At 43.4% G+C, this 17,012-nt stretch overlaps 1 protein-coding gene across 6 annotated transcripts in view; it reads left to right on the forward strand.

Annotated features, from left to right (window-relative positions):
• Nucleotides 1-12,144, forward strand: part of TTC7A (tetratricopeptide repeat domain 7A) — a 260,649-nt gene extending 248,505 nt beyond the window's left edge. For all 6 annotated transcript variants that reach the window (XM_006268496.4, XM_019485343.2, XM_019485340.2 and 3 more), the window contains one exon: nt 11,153-12,144. In XM_006268496.4, coding sequence (XP_006268558.3) covers nt 11,153-11,374 — 222 coding nt within the window. In that variant the 3' untranslated portion in view covers nt 11,375-12,144. The remainder of the gene's footprint in view (nt 1-11,152) is intronic.
• The last annotated feature ends 4,868 nt before the right edge of the window (nt 12,145-17,012 follow it).

Raw genomic sequence — 17,012 nt, forward strand, 5'->3', positions numbered from 1 at the left:
CTGAAGAGTTGCTTCCCTGGATCTTGGTGTTCACCCCAACATACTTGTAGGCGGCTATCAAGTCACCTCTCAGCCTTCTCTTGCTCAAACTGAATAGGCCCAGTTCCTGGAGTCTCTCCTCATAGGGCCGATCCTCCATGCCCTTGACCAGGCAGGTGGCCCTTCTTTGTACCCTCTCGAGCTTATCCGTGTCCTTCTTGAAGTGCGCTGCCCAGAACTGGACACAGTACTCCAACTGAGGCCTCACCAGTGCCAAATAGAGGGAGGAGCACCACCCTGGATCTATTGGCCACACGTCAGCTGATACACGCAAGAGCTCCATATGCCTTTCTGGCAACCTTATTTCACTGTTGGCTCATATTCATCCTTATGGTCAATCATAGCCCCCAGGTCTCATTCAGATGCTGTGCCAGCCAGTGGACCACCACCCATCGTGTAGTTGTGGTGAGGGTTCTTCCTACCCAGATGAAGGACTTTGCATTTATCCCTGTTAAACCTCATCTGATTCCATTCCACCCATGAGTCCAGTCTGTCAAGGTCGTCCTGGATCTTGACCCTATCCTCCAATGTGCCTACATTTTCCCACAGTTTGGTATCATCTGCGAACTTAATCATTGAGCTTTCTACCCCCTCATCCAAGTCATTAATGAATATATTAAAGAGCATGGGTCCAAGCACTGATCCCTGGGGGGACACCACTGGAAAGGGCCCTCCAGGATGAGGCCAGCCCATCAATTATGACCCACTGGGAGCAGCCTCTAAGCCAATTGCCCACCCACCTCATTGTAGACTAGTCAAGGACAGCACCCTCTAGTTTGTTTGAGAGAATCCTGTGGGAAACAGAATCAAAGGCTTTATTGAAGTCTAAGTAAATCATGTCAACCTCGTGTCCCTCGTTCAGATGGCTAGTTACCTGGTCGTAGAAGGACACAAGATTTGTCAGGTATAATGTACCCATGCACAATATCAGTATAATATCCAGTATGTGTGGTACAGGGAGAGGGACTTAACCTAATGGGCCTTTTGCATCTATATAAACCTGTATCTGCCTCTCCATCACTTCCATTAAGATTTGTGTCTTTGCTGCCTTCTGACAGCTACTTCTCGCAGACAAGGCCCTAAACTCTGAGCCATGTAACCATCGTGGACTCCCATGTAAGACAAAAGGGAATTAATTTTATTAGCAATATACTGTTTTGCCACTGTGGTGCAGTGTCACAAGCCAGCAGACAGAAAGTAGCAAAATCTCTTGGAGTCTTCAGTAAGCCAACAAACTGTGTTGAGCTGGCCACGCTCAGAAGGAAGCAGGAGCTCCTCCAGGATGTGTAGACCTGCTGTATGGTAAGCTGTCTGATACCATTTTTATGTGGACCGCTGCACCTCCATCCCATTAATGCACATGCAATATTTATAGAAAGGTTTTAATTCTTTATCTTCTCATCGAGTTGACTCTTTCTATCCTTTTATGCATGTAAGAGAAAATACACCACTATCTATAATTCAACACAATCTCTTCATGCATAAAGGTTTATGATTTATGAAACATTTCAAGTTAAAAGTAGATAAAGAAACACTCCCTACAGGCTCCCCAGCATTGCAGAGCGGGAGTGGGAGATGGATGGGCTAGTTTGAACACGCTAGTGCATTCCCATTTAGATCTGTCTGCATCTTCTAGCAGTTGCTATAGCACTGACTGTATTCTGAGGTTTGGGCTGTAGTTGTACAATATGATGAATATTGTGTGTTATAGAAGAGATTGTCAGTTGTGGAAGGCCAAGCAAATCTGTTCTGTTCAGGAGATGCTTGCTTGCACCTAGATTAGTTCATGGGCATTTTCCAGTAGAATCTTCAGATCGGCCACAGCAGACTTATTCCTGCTTTGTGAAGCCCCATTATCTGTGGCCATTGTAACATAGATGTTGATATATTTTGCTTACATCTTACAAGTTGCCTTGCTCTCCCCATACCATTGCTGTCTTAAGGGAATTACTAAGCACAGTGCTCAGTTTGATGAGCTCTGTGCTCACAATGACTATGGCAGGTGATGAACTTGGTGGTAAATTTCTGCAGAACTGGGATAGTATATGAAATCCCGTTAATGGCTGGGCCACTAAGGAAAGATTGGCTGTGTACAGGCAACCTTCCCAGTAGGAATATTTTAAGACTATTGAATATTGTACCTTATAGACTAACCAAGATATGTATGTATGTATACAATATAAAGCACACACTTTTGTGAGCTGAAGCTCACTTCATCCAATGCTGTAAAAGGACATGCAGAAAGCAGAGTCAATATTAAGACTATTTAGTCAGTCTTAGTTCCTTGCAAATGAGAGGCTTGGAGATGACTGAAGGACGGATTTTTTGAGTTGCCAATTGACCGTGGGACAGCGAATGCAAGCCAGCTTGTTGCAGATATTCAACAACTATTATTTTGGCCAGGGAAAAACTCTTCAGGGTCTCTCCCCAAAGAGGGAAGGGTTACCTCTTCATTTCTCATGAAGGCAATATCTGTTCATTTTTCCCTCTTCCCTGCCATCCTAAAGTTCTGAATTTGGCACCTGTTCTCTAACTTTGCTTCTTTGCATAACTGCAAAGCATACCGAACCAGTCCACAGAATTTCTAAAAGAAAACAGAGCTGCTGAAATTCCTGGTGGAAGATAGCTGAGTAGATTTTCAGCATGATTTCTCTTATTTTTCCAGAGACTTCCTCCTCCTTTGGAGAAACAGGAAAGGTATTTGACCCTCTCCGTGTAAATATTTATAAGAGATCATGGGGCTAGAATAGATGCTGGTGAAAAATCCAGAACTGGTTAAGATGTAATCAGGTATCTGAGATTTTCTCCACCACTCACAAAGGACACTTTCACAAATAAGTGATTGCAATGGAAAACAGACTAGAATCATAGCCATTTTTCCTTGACAGACCTTCCATATACCACTTCTAAGTGTAAAACCCTTCTGTGTGTTCCCCTTCTGACAAAGAAAAGATAGAGCAGAAAGGCAAAAAAGCCAGGAAGTGTGTAAGACTGCAAAGAGAAGAACCAGGCTTCAAAGACCAACCCTAATGGTTTCCCAGAATCCTTTGCCCTTACCACACGGCCTCCATGCTTGCTTTGACCATGTCAGTCTGTTCCCACTTCTACTCTGCAGAGCTGGAAATAAATGAAGGTCAGTGGTTAGCGTATGAAGGGCTGAGAGTCAAGACTCTGAAGTTTTGTTCCCAGCTCCAGGAAGAGAATAAAGTAATAGTGGATTTTGAGTAGGAGGGAAATCAGACTCCTGGGTTTTGTCCTTTGCTGTGATCTGATCCTGGAGACATCCTGCCTTCCTCCAGGAAAGAACACATGGAGAAAAGGGTGCACTTTCATAGTCTCTTTTAAACATGTGAATCAGACAGCCTGTTAGGTGATTTAGCTTGCTGCTCCATTTCTGTATAGTCCTTAGTGGAAGCAGGACTGTCCTGAATATTCAGTATGCAGCAAACAGTTCTGTTTGACTGAAGCCCAAGTGTGATGACTATCCAGTAAGATAGAGAAAAAAAACCCTTAATACTCTTTTCATTTTCCCTGAGCTTGGTTGAGCCTCCCTGGGAAGAGATCAGAGCCTCCTGGTTTGCGAATTGCTGTCTTAGGGTCTGCTTTTTATGTCAATAAATGTTTTATCATTTTTAAGCTTCAAACATGCTACCAGCATGCCTCTTAACAATTGATGAACCAAAATAGATACAGCAGGGCTGGAGGTGGAGCACAGTGCCTTGCTTCCATGCAGTCTTTTTGCTATAGATGGGGGTTTGCCTTTGATGCTCGGAGGGAGTCCTGGAGAATTAGGTCCCTTTCAATTACGAGCTACCAGCATAGATGTGCTGGAGGATGGGAAGGGCTAAGAGCATAGATGAGGAGAGGGAAGGCTGCTCTGTTAGTCGTTTTCTTTTCTGCAGTCTCTTTGTTTCTCCTTCCTTCCTTCTTTGTGCCGTCTCCTGTCAAGTTTTCAGTAGAACCAGTGCCACTGTATCTAAATGCTTGCTAAGTGACATCTGCCTGGTGAAATCCCTAGTGGGCTTCTTGCAGCTTTGACTCTTTGATGCTTTGTATTTCTCTCTCAAATGATTTGCCTTCTATCCCTCCTCCCCCACTTCTTTTGATTATGTTTAGTAAGCTTTTTTTATTATTTTTTTATTATTTTTTTTTAATAGAGAAGGGACTTGCAGCAGGCCTCAACAATGATCTGACTTTGTACCAATCGAATCACCTTTGAGGATGCTCATCTTCTTTCCAGCCCTCTCAGCTCAGAGTAGTTTTATCACCAACCTCTCATTCAGTGATCTTTGTAAGCTATGTTGTCCCAAAAGAGCATAGCTGTCTTGGCATGCCATGCATGGAGAAACAGGCTGTAGCTGGGGCCCCATACACTGATAGTATTGAGGATCAGAAGGCATTTTTCTTAGCAGCCACTTTCTTAAGTGAGGTTAGCAGTAAGTTGGGCAGAACTTTGATGTTGTTGGTGAAAGAGGAGGACTAAAGAGAGTCTAAAAAAGGTGTTGTCATGTTTGAGCAGCCTCACTTCAGTCTTTCCCAGCTTTAAATGAGGTCCACCTGCTGCCACCGGTATATTGTGGCAGCAGAGCATGTGGTATCTCACCACATAAGTGCTAGCATTAGGGACCTACCAAATTTATGGCGGAAGCGGGGTGCACAGCAGCTCCTTTAATCTTGCAGGTTCCCCATAGACTCTCCCACACATACCCCTGCCACTAATTGGCAGAAGTGCCCTACTGCTCACTGCTCCCCACTCACTTCTGATTGGCTGGGAAGTGAAAACAGTGGTTTAAAATATGGCACCATTTTTACCTTCTCACTGGTGAGTGGCAAGCATTGGGGCTGCCAGGGCCCCTTGGCCAATCAGCTGCGGAAGGAAAAAATGGCATTATATTTAAAACTGCAGTTTTCTCCTCCCCGCCAGTCAGGAGCAAATGGGGAGTGATAAGTGGTAGGTCCCCTTCACCAATCAGTTGGGTAATTGTGGGAGGGGCCCTGAAGCAGTCAGCAGTCGCACTTCTGTACTCTCTGGTTCTTGCTGGAGAAGAATAGTTAAAGCTGTTGCAGTGTTGCACCATTTCCTGCAGCTGTACTGTAGACATGGCCCTGCCTCACCTTGCGATCGACTGTGTGGAAAGCTGCAGAGAGACTAAGTGGTCTGAGATGACCTTTCCAGTCTGCTTGGCCTGTATCCATGTAGTACCATGGTCTGAAGCCTAATTGCAAAGAAGCCAGAGGATGGGCAAGTGGTGGTGGAGCACTGTTTGTCTGCTTTCCTTTTTCCTCTGGCTGCAGTCCCTTCCTCCTGCCTCCCCCCTCAGTCTTTATAAATGCAGGACTTCAGCTTCACTGACTGACAGGAGATGCTGCTCCAGGGGACAGGTGTCAGAAATAGCTGCACTGACTGCAGAAACAGCAGCATAACTAAGAGAATTTGGCATCCACCATTCCACAGTAGCAAGGTGGCAAATAAAGTCACGTGCTCTTTGGTTTAGTGTGCTTGGCAGGTGCCCACAGATTACTTCCACAGAGCTCTTTATGTTTCATGTATTTTTTATGGCAGACCTTCAAAAGCGATAGATCTAACTATCTCCATGATTTGTGCAGAATAAAATAATGCAAGATTAAATAGTTGACCCATCTCAGACTCTGGTATGGACAGGTGATATCATAACCCACCCCCCTTTCCCACCCAGAGCTCAAAAATCCCCACCCCTCTGAAATAATCTGTATTGTCAATTTTTTCTGCCTTCGTTGTAGGAAGCTTCAAAAGTCTAGGGTTAATCTTTTGCCATTTTCCAAAAGGGCTCTCTGACATATCATGGTTTATGCAACAGATTCTGCTTAAAACTTGTTTTGATTGTTAAATAATTACAGAAGTGTATATCGCCCAGTAGCAACGCAGACTTTCCATTATGTGAGATTACTACCACAACGTTCCAAATGCATCTGAAAGGCATTTTGAAGGAGGCTGCTGAAGAAGCAGTCCTGTTTTAAAATGAGCATTTTTCTGAAATAGAACTTCATACTGTGGGTGCCAAACACCGCTGATGAGATCACATAACAGGAAGATGCTCTCTGGCTGGACTTCTAATTGAAGTCCACCTTTTTCTTTGGTAAGAAGAGTGCAGTCTCATCTTTCTTACTACCTAAACCTTAAGATCCCCTTGCCATAATGGGCAAAAATTCAGCTCTCTCAGCTGAGAAGTGGGAAGCAGACAGGATGTGGATAAAGGTTTTGATATGTACACCAGAAAGATCCGCATTATTTGCATCCCCTTTCCCTTATGCTGTTTATGATTATATAAGATAATTTTAAAGGTCTTTGTCATTCCCCCTCCCCCACCCCCGCCTCCAGTAAATGGGTTAGGTTTGGTATGCCCTCTCTTCCTTTGTTTTTTCCTTGGAGAACAGTGGGAAATGGATTGAAAGGTTTCATTCCCTTCCCAAAGGGTGCTGAGACTTTGACAAAAGGGCTGCTTACAGATGTAAAAAAACAACAACAAACAAACTAGCACTTTAAACTTGTTGTGTCCACGCACTGAGCCCAGTGCATACCCAAAAGGAGCATTGCATTAGTTTGACCCAGCTTGCCCAACATCTGTATAGATCAGATGATTCAGCAAGGCTTTTTTTGGTGCTTTTATCTAATAGCTGATTGACTCAGGTATTAGATAAAAGCACCAATAAGCCCCGCTGAAGTATGCAATCTGTACAGACACTGCAGAGCCAAGTCAAACTAATGCACTGCCTCTTCTGGTAAAATGCAGTTTTCTTTTGGTCTTTGGTTTTTTTTCATGTCTCAGCAGCCAAGGAGCTTGTCTGCTATGTGTTTATAAAACACTTGAGCCAACCATCTGATTAAAAATGACCTACCCTTCTCATGCATTTGAAAAAACCTGCAATTCCTCAGTCATCCATAATGCCCTCCAAGACAAAAGAGGGAAGAATATATGAAAATCTTAACACACAAACCGAACCCCCGTTGTGAACTTCTTTCATGCCTTATAAAGTAAGAGGCACCAGGGAGAATTTATAACCAGAACCAGTTCTGCTGAGGTTCAGTGGAAGCTGAAACTGGAATAACTGCCTGTAATCACAAAAGAGTCCTGGTCTGAAATACAAGTGTCATCTCACAGATGGCACCAAAAGAAATTCAAGGCCAGTCTTAATGTTGTAGTTTTGTGCCTTCCACTTCCCACGTAGACGAGTACTTTTGAAAATGTCACCCCAAGCCCTTTTCTCCTTCATCCAGGGCAATTTTATGAGTCTGGTTACAGGCCTTAGACTCCAAGTCATGATACCGAATTAAGTTTTTCCACTACATCTGTGGGCGCTAATAAGCAGCCCCAGCTTCTCTTTCCAGCCATGTCTTTCAAAAAGCAGGTTTTGAAAAAAAGAAATTCAATTTTTGCTACAAATTTCAATGATGTAAATGGCCCCGCGGATTGAGAGAGAGAACAGGATTTCCGCTGCCGTCACTGTGGGTTCACAAGCACTGAATTTATCTTCAGCCAAGAGAGAGAAATTAACACTAAGTGGATTTCTCTTAATTACCCTCAGATCAAATAGGATGGATTAATATTTGAGTTTTGATAGTTTGATTAGAATAATTAACGTATGAAATAAGGTATTTGTTTCACGTAGTTCTGGGGGGTGATCCATGCTACAAAGTCTCTTGAAACTGAGAAGCCGTAGTCTTAAAATTAAAATTCAAAAAAGCATTATAATATACATCAACTTAAAAATAACCCTGTCCCCTTCCCTGCTCCTTTAAAGGCCCATTCTTGCACAATAGAAATAAATGGCAAAAGAGTCAACAATTCTCATGCATGGATATACTAACCATCTGTGTTAACTGTAATAAATGGACAAGGAGGTAGCTCTTAAAAGCCCTATTGACAACCAAAAGAATTGTGCTGTTGAACTAGAAAAAGAAGGCACTGATTTCTGCATTGATATGGCAAAAAAAAAAGCCAACAACAAAAACACAACCCCTCCTTTTGCCTGAAAGAATAGGAGAATGAAACCCTTAATCATTTGCCTGTTTTTATTTATACTAATTGCTAATCTTCCTTGGATCTCTGATTTTATGAAATTATGCATGCACATTAAGCAGATGAGTTTCTATGGAAACTGAGGAACTTAACTTTCATTAGAAAAATGTAAAAAATCTTCCAGCTAAAAATGTAAATTGCCTGTCAGTGGGTGGTTCTACGAATATATTTTTTCTTTTGCATTGTAGGCAGATTCCAGCTGGACGGTACATAGCAACAACATGCAGCCACTGTTTACAGCTAGCCAGACTCCATTGGGAAATATGACATTCAGTGGCTCTCAAATGGAAATACCTTAGGGAAACCAAGTGTTCAGTGGTGTATGTTACCGCAGGTTTAAGACTTCTGTGATCTCTAACTCTTCCATATAGCCATGCGAGGTAGGAATAGTTGTGTCAGTGCAGACATTCAGCGTGTCTCTTTAATGTGCAAATACTTCTGCTTGTTAAATTGGGATTGCAGAAGAACTGGAAGTGGCACTAATAATCACTTTGAGTAGGCTCCCACAATGTCCAAGTTACAAAACATGTTTCATTTCAGCAGGTCAGCAGCAAGACTCAGAAATGCCAGTGAGAGCAAAATTCCCCCAAAGCATCTCCTTGATGCAGCACTCGCAAAAGTCAATGGGCAGCTTTCCATGGACTTCCAAAGGGCATTGGGTCAGGCCTTCTAAACTTCTGCTGAGCTCCAGAGGCAGCATTTAAAAACATTCACTTTCTTACTGTTTCTGTATCCACCGTAGATTATTTTTTTTATAATGCAAAGCACAATATTTGTTGACACCCTTTTTATTAAGAGCATCACAGAAATATTTGCAGGGAGAAGAACCTAGACAGTGGGGTTTCAGACTCAACTATATCAGCGCTCACACCCACAAAACAAAATAAAAAACAATCTACAAGGGCAAGCTAGAAAGACTTGCTTTGTTACTTTGGACAAGTCATCGTTACTTTGGACAAGTCATCGTTACTTTGGGCAAGTCCCAGCCTCAGGTTTCCTATCCTAAAATGGGTCTGAAAGGATCTGAATGATATATGCAGAAGTTACAAGTTTATTATGCTAGATTCTTTTTCCTGTCAGCTGCCCACGCTGGACCAAAATCTGCCTTTGTGTATGCCTACTCAGTCAGCATTTGAGAGAGAGGCTTTGAGCACATGAAGAGCAAAGTTTGGCCCATTGCCTTTTCATTACTTTTGGTAGCTGTTTTCCTAACAGGGAAGTAGATTAGAAAGAGAAAGCATTTTAGTTTTTGAAAGTTTGGGATTTATATGCAATTATCATAAATGGATTTTTCAGATCAAAATAATGTGCCTGTTTAAAAAAAATAAGATAAAAGGTTTGGTGACAATAGCTATGTTTGCTTAAAAGCATGTTGTGTCTTCATTCCTTCCTCTGATACAATAATGGGTTTCTGTATTTATCAATAGTGCTACTGCTGCTCTATAGGGCTTAGCTGCAATGATGCATCCTAAATCTCCCAGCAGCTGGGTAAAGTAAACAGTTCTTCAAGACCAAGAAGCTATCTATTTTACCCATCTCTTATTAGACAAATGTTTCAGGTTGTGATCATGAGGGTTTTAAGATATTGCACGCATCTTACATTTCAGCTGTATACAATAAGGCCCAGCAAAGCTTTTTGTCAAATCCACACAAACAATCATGCAAAAGGACAATTGGTGTCACATAATCCTCAACAATGTTGACACCTCTCTATCTCCATGTATTTTTACAAGCCCATTTAAAGAGATGTGTGCATTCTTATAAAGATGAGTTCTGCATTGAGCAACATATGTTCACCATGAGTGAGCAGTGTATCATGCTGTTCGCTATACACATCTGTGCAAAACTGAATGCTGTTAGCTGGGTTGCCACATCTTACCTGTTCTAATGTGAAGAGCTGCCAACTAGCTTATAGAACTAAGTTATGGGAATGTTGTTGGAAAGAGCACATGAAGTTAATAACAGATAACAGTGAAACATCAACTCAGTCTTTGCAAATCTGATTCCAAAAGCAGGACTTCTCCAAATTTGGGGCATTAAATACTTATTTGACCTGGTGGGAGAGAGCATAGTGGTTGTGTGAGGCCACCAGTTGAAGGCATGTTGGTGAAGCTGCCTCAAACAAGATGTCTGTTGGAAGAATAAAAATGGTAAATTTAGGCCTCCAAGAGCTCCATAGAGAGTCCATCCAACATCAGCTGTTGCTGGCAGAAGGAATGGGAATTGGTCTTCTAGCAGCTAGAGCAGCTGGGAGCAGGCAGAAGCCAATCGGCGCCTGTCAGGCAAGATAAAAAAAGGGTTGGTTGCCTCTTCCAGTAGCTGGTTCCAGGTGAAATGGGGACAAGAAGCTGAGCCAGGCCTCTTGATTCCAGCTGCACCTTTTGGTTGAGTCACTGAACGACTGTTGTTCCATGTTGTGGAACGTAAAGCCCAGGTGGCTGTCTGGAGCTGGATATCAGTTGACTGCTGTATAATTAATAGGAGGCTGCCTTGTGAGACTGTGACAGGCCTATACGAACACATTCTTATTATTGTTTCCTTTCTCCTCCCGCTCCTGTTCCTTCCACATCCCTGCACCTGCTTATGTGTCTTCTTAAATTGATATAGGGCTTTTGGAGCAGCGACCCTCTTCTATGCTGCCCCTAGCTCTTTGAGATCCAGATTGGGGTAGTGACTCGCAAAGGGAATGTAATACAAAGAAGTGATAAAGGAGGATGGGAGGTGCTTGAAATCGCTGTTTGCTGTATATGATCTTTGAAACACATCCCTGTGGAATTAACTCTTCTCAACATTTCTTGAATTCAGCCCCTACTAAAAAAAAAACCCCCAAAACCAAACATGTAACTTGGATATGGGAAACCTCTTTTCTTCATGAATCATTCTGTGTTGTAGAGCCTCTCACAGGCTAAGGAATACTGCAGTACTGAGCATCTTGGGGGAAGAGGAGGAGAGCATTCTGTGGATTCCTCCATTGTGTGATAATTGTAGAGCACACACTGTTAATTGGCAATGATAATATGGCTATCCACTCATGCTCCATTGTTGTTTCTTTCCAGGGCCCAGTACTGAGCAGGCTTGGAAGGAATAACCTGGCTCAAAAGATTTTGAAAGATGCCGTCCAGATAGAGAACACCAGTCACAAAGCCTGGAACCGCCTGGGGGAAGTATTGCAAGCTCAAGGAAACAATGAAGCCGCTGTTGAATGCTTCCTAACAGCCCTCGACCTGGAATCCAGCAGTCCTGTTGTCCCATTCACTGTTATACCCAGGGAACTGTGAAGATCTTCCCTCCAACCTCACAGTCATTCAGTAAGCAGATATGAAGAAACACATGCAGAAGAAACTGTTGGCTAGACACAGAAGTGCAGTTGTAATTTGGAGAGGGGCAAAAAAAAAAATTCCTAGAACAAGTCTCACAAGTATGTACTCAGCTGAAAAAAAGAAGTTGAAACACAAGTAGCAAGGAAGAAAGAAAACAATGCCATTTTCATAGGTGCTTGATCCCATCCCAGCTTAATCAGTTGAAAGACTCCTGTTGATTTCAGCAGAGGTTGGTTTGGGCATGAGATGACTAACAGTAGGATAGAAGCTGCTAGGGTGTAGCTATGAAAAGCACTTGTATTGGAAAGGAATTTCTTGTATCTTTCAACCTCATTTGAGAAAGGCTACATTAGAAAAGGAATAACAGGAGCTAAATTCAGACCTGGGGTGAGCAAGTTTATTGAAATTGTGAAAATGCACCTGACTTATTCAGGGGCCAAATTTGGCTCCCTATATGTGTACAGAGTCACTGTAATAAAAAGGGGATATGACCAAAATCAAATAGTTTTGTAAAAAAGTATCTTAAAAGGCCTGCTAGTTCTGATTTTCTTCCTGCTACTCCAAGCTGCAGACACATGCTATATTAACAATAGTTTTTGCCCAGACTGATTTAATTTGAAAGACACTTTGCTAAGGGCTGCTGTGGTCTGCTGGTGAGCCACAGGCATAAAAAAGCCAAAGATCGAATCAGTTCAAATTTGGACCAGTATTAAAAACTTTTTTTTCTATTTATTTCTTATATTTATTGCAAGGGATTTCATCAGGCTTACTAGTGTGAACAGCCTGAGCTTCACTGTTAGTGCTTATTTATTCAACTGTTGCTGAACGGTATATTCTAGGTTTCAAGCAGTATATATTTGTACTGGGCTTTCCATTATTGCTGTCCCTGACAAAACTTTTTCATAGTCATCTTTATCGTGTATAAAAAAGGGTCTGCATTAGATGGCAAGCAGTTTTAAATGCTGGAAGCAATGTGTGATCTCTTATCTTTCCTTCCACTGTAATTTTTGGATCGGCCATTGACACCAAGCCCAATCCTTCAAGGCAGTGGGACCCCTCTTTGCCATGGCACTATTATAGGCCAGCCCTAATTCTGATTGGCTCATTCAGCTACACAAATGATGCTCGAGCTAATTTATGCCAATCGTTCTCCTATTAGCAGAGAAGTGGCTAAACTGATCTTCAGCTCAGGTGGCCATTGCAGGAAGTTCAAGCAGCCTTGAGTTTGTTGTAACATGACACAAAAAAACAATCCTTGTGCAGGGCAGGACAAGGATCCAGGGAGTGCAAAGGTGAACCGTAGGTCATCTTTCCTCACAAACAACCTCTCTTGTCTTGCATGCACTTTACCACCTGGCCTCTTGTTTCCAACTCTCCCTCATTGGTTTTGCACTAAGGTACTCTTACCATTTTAGCTCTACCATCTGCTGTCATCTGACTAGGTTACTCCAGAAATACTACCTACATGTGAGAAACATGCCAGATTTATTTGTAAAGACCCTCCAGATATGGGAGCAGACTTGCCATCGGACTTGTTTAAAATTATTTAGAAATCCAGAGATTACTTGAAACATCAGTTCTGCTTTGTCCCCTTCGCACCACTTCCAGGACGTCTTAGCCATCAGTTTATTAGTCTCCTATGCAGATTTTCAGTCAGGTTGACGTGACAGTTCAGATTCCCATCGACTCCACTGAAACCAGCATGTTCAAGGACTGGGTTTCCAGCCTGCAGAGTCATTATAAGGACACAAGAGACATAGATGCCTCTTACACAAGACTGCTGAGGCTATAGGCTGGTTTCCAAGGATACATTGCATTTCCCAGCTACCTTGCCTGTTTCAGTGACACCACTGTAGAGGGAGAAGTGAAAGGAATAGTGCTAGAATTAGGTAAGTGAATTTTGGGAGTGTGAAGCAAAATTAGTCCATTTTTATTTAAAGGACGTTCTAAAGCCTGCCTGCTCAGCAGCTTGGTTGTGAAGGTGGAGACTGTTTCTTTGTCTGTGGGGAGTTATCTGGTTACCTCAGACTTCTCCTCCTCCTCATGTCCTTGTCATAAATTAGATGTTCTCTCCAGAATTGTGCACGTCTGAGATTGTTGATGACATGGTATTTAGCAGATTCATTGGAATCTGACAGAGCCACGAAGCAAACCCTTCTGCTGTGGCAGTTATGAGGGTGCAAGACAGACACCACTCACCTTCTTGTTAGACAAGGCCACATCTGCTTCATCTTCACGCACTTCCTCAGGCTCTACTTCCTGCTTTGAGCCTGCTTCTGAGATCTGACTAACTTGCCAGTGTTCCCTGAGGATGGACAGGAGAACCATTTTTGCAGGAGGAGCTTGAATGAGCTGGCTGATGAGCGCCAAGAACTTGGCCACATGCAGGTTTTCGTCATACATGGCCGTGCACTGGCTAATGTTGACGATCGTGCAGGAGCACCCTGTGAAGAAGCCCTGGAACACACAGGCCAGCTTGCTGTCCCAGAGGGGAACCACAACTGGCTTCATCTTGGACTGCTGGTTCTAGCGCAGAGCAGCAATGCAGCAGCCCAACGCATGCAAAGAGATCTTGATGTTATCTGCCCTCGTCATTCGGTCTCTACTCTTCTGGTCCTTACAATGCCCTGGGCTGGTGAAGTCACACAGGACAGCCCACTCATTTTGGGGACCATCTCACTGCTGCGTCCTCTTAGGTGAAGAATCCAGCTGGAAGAGATCCTGTGGCTATGGCTGGAGTTCTGGTTCAGGTGAGCGCTGCGAAAGCTCTGGTTTTTCAGACCCAGCCTCAGAGCTTCCAGGCCTTGTCAGCATCTCAGACATGGATCCAGTTCAGATCTTGGACACAGGGATTACCATTCTGGTCTTCACACAGCCACAGCGTCTGCCTCTTGTGGTTCGGACCAGGCAGAGCTGGCTCCAGCAAGTCACAGATCAGCTTATTGTAAATCTCAAAAAAGAAAAAAAACCCTACAGACTGAATTCTGCTTTCAGGGCCTCCTCTGCAGTAAATCAGCATAAATCAGCATTAGCATTGATTTCTATGCTATGCTATGCAGCAATTGCTGCTTTCCATCAGCTCAGGATTAATTCCCATTCCCTTAAATAGGAGCAGCCCCTTGGATAAGCCTGGAAAAAGAATGTCTGTCCTGCTTCATCGTTTGCTTGTCCTTTCAGCTCTTAAGATATTGCCCCAGTAACACAGGTATAGAGGGAAGTGGCTTATAGCAGATACTACTGTAGATATCTTTGTCTTAATTCCACTAGTGACAACTCTAAGACAGTGGCAGCAATGGCAATGGGGTAAGCAGCCAAGTTACAGAGCAGCAGTGGATCTGCTCCAGCTCACTGGTCTGCCATAGTTTTGGATTAAAACATTTTATTAAATGAAAAGGGATTTGAAGCACAAAGCAGCGAGTCCTGTGTCCTCACTGCACATGGACTTGTTAATCTTCACATGTGCAGTCCAGTTTCTGATTTAGAGATGCTGAGGGCTTACATCGGTGGAGATCCATTCAAGTGACTCACCACATAGATTAAGCTGTGCACCTCTCTTCTACAGAGTATGCAAGAGGAAGGAGTAGGAACAGAAAAGAAGGGGAAATAAAAATGGAAGAATGGCAATCTCTGTGGTTGTTGGTGAGATTACAGGCGCCTTTCTTTTTTATCTGTAACTTGGAATCACAAGCACACTCAGCCGCATGGCAAACAAAGTGGTATGCAAACTGAAATAGTCTGAGAACCATTGTAAGGTGGCATCTCTCCACCTGTTCATGTGCTGGTGAAAGGAGATCAGCTTGCCTAATGTGACATGAAAAGCACAATTTTGCATATATTTAACTAATGTTTATTTGCACTTCTTTGGGTTTCGCTTGTTTATAGGATATTAAAACAAAAATCAGTCGTTGCCTTCAGTAAATTCAAACTTTCTCTCTAGGAACATTAGAATTCTCCTAGAGGGCAGGCTTTGAGATATGTAAAACTATGAAATGCTTTGTATATATCAACCAGTCGCATAATCCCAGTCCAGGAAGTATGTTGTGTATGTTAAGGAATGTAACTCAACTGCCAGCACCGATCATAGCAAAATGCCTTTGCTATTGTTGAAGTGAACCTGAGTAACTGCCATTAACATTACTGGGCATGATGTGCCTAAAATACCCCTTTCAGTGCAGTAGTAGATGCAATCGTGCATATACTAATTAATCTGTGAACTAAAACTGTACACAATGAATTTGGGTCCAATCCTAGGGGGTTGTTAAGGACTTCCTGAAAAGTGCCAATGATCCTCAACTCCCAGTGATGTGAATGGTGTTGTAGGTGCCATGTTTGCCTCAAGATCCTATCCATAATGGCTGAAAATTTAGAATCCAAGATTGTCTTTCAAAAGAGATGGACCATATGTTTGTTTAGGAGAGGTCAGTGATGGAGGGCAGTAGGTATTTTTAAAATGAAACTTCTGTCTATAGCAGTGTCATGAGCTCTACTGCAAATCTTTCTAAGCTAACATGTTACCTCTGTTCTTTGGAAATATGAATATCTATATCCTTTTATTTCTTTTCTGTATATGGAAGGAATGGGTGCGATTAAGGCAAGTCAACGTCTGGGGCCAGAGAATGGGACATTTTAGAATGTTCCTGTTATATCAACTTCTGCAATAATTAGAATTTAATTGACTTAAGGCAGGGGCAGGCAATTATTCTGGCTGGAGAACCGCTTAATGAGTTTTGGCAAGCTGCTGAGGGCCGCATGGGTAGACATGCCCCCGGTTGCCATCGTGGGACCAGAAGTCCCACCCCCTGAACTTTGCTGCCAGAAGTCCCTCCCCTTGCCCCTGGAAGTACTCCTTTTGGTAAGGGGATTTGCCATCTTGGAACCAGAAAAAAACAATTTATATTCGAAAAATCAAACATCTTCTACAAACGCGTTAATTTAATTTAAAAAAATATTTTTGTCCTGATTTACATCTGTTTGTGTAATGTACATAGAGGTGACTGTATAATAGCTTAAAATGAAGTCTTACTCTTGTATATTGTGGGAGGGTGTGGGGGGTGGGTATGTGTATATGTGGGGTGTGGCAGAAGATGGATAGGTATGGGGTTTGTGGGGTGTTGAGTATGTGGGGGGAGGGTGGCTGGGCTGTGGGTGCATGTGTATGGTGGTACAAAGGGAGTGTGGGTATGGACCCCACCCCCACAAACACACCCCCCCTCCCTCATTGCCCAGAGCCCTTGCCACCAGTGGCAGCAGCAGGCAGCGAGGCCTTGGGGCACTCACAGCCCAGGCTCTGCACTCCTTCCAGCCTAGCCCTCAGGCACTGGTGTGGGCCCCATGCTCCCACCCAGCTGTCGTTGCACTCCCACCCACCCACTTGCTGCCACTTCCCCCTCCCCTCACCATTTCTCCACCTTCCTGCCCATCGCTGCTGTTCCTCCCCACCTGCCTGCCATTCTGGCAACACAATTCCCAGCTGCATGGCTGGGACACCTTCCCCCCCCCGGCACTCGCTTCTTAGCTGAATTTGCACTCTCGGATGGAGGGGGAGGGCAAGGGAACAGCATCCATGGTCGCCAGGCCAAAAGCCTCTGCTAGCCAG

This window comes from Alligator mississippiensis, chromosome 1, assembly GCF_030867095.1.
Source record: "Alligator mississippiensis isolate rAllMis1 chromosome 1, rAllMis1, whole genome shotgun sequence".
Lineage (NCBI taxonomy): Eukaryota > Metazoa > Chordata > Crocodylia > Alligatoridae > Alligator > Alligator mississippiensis.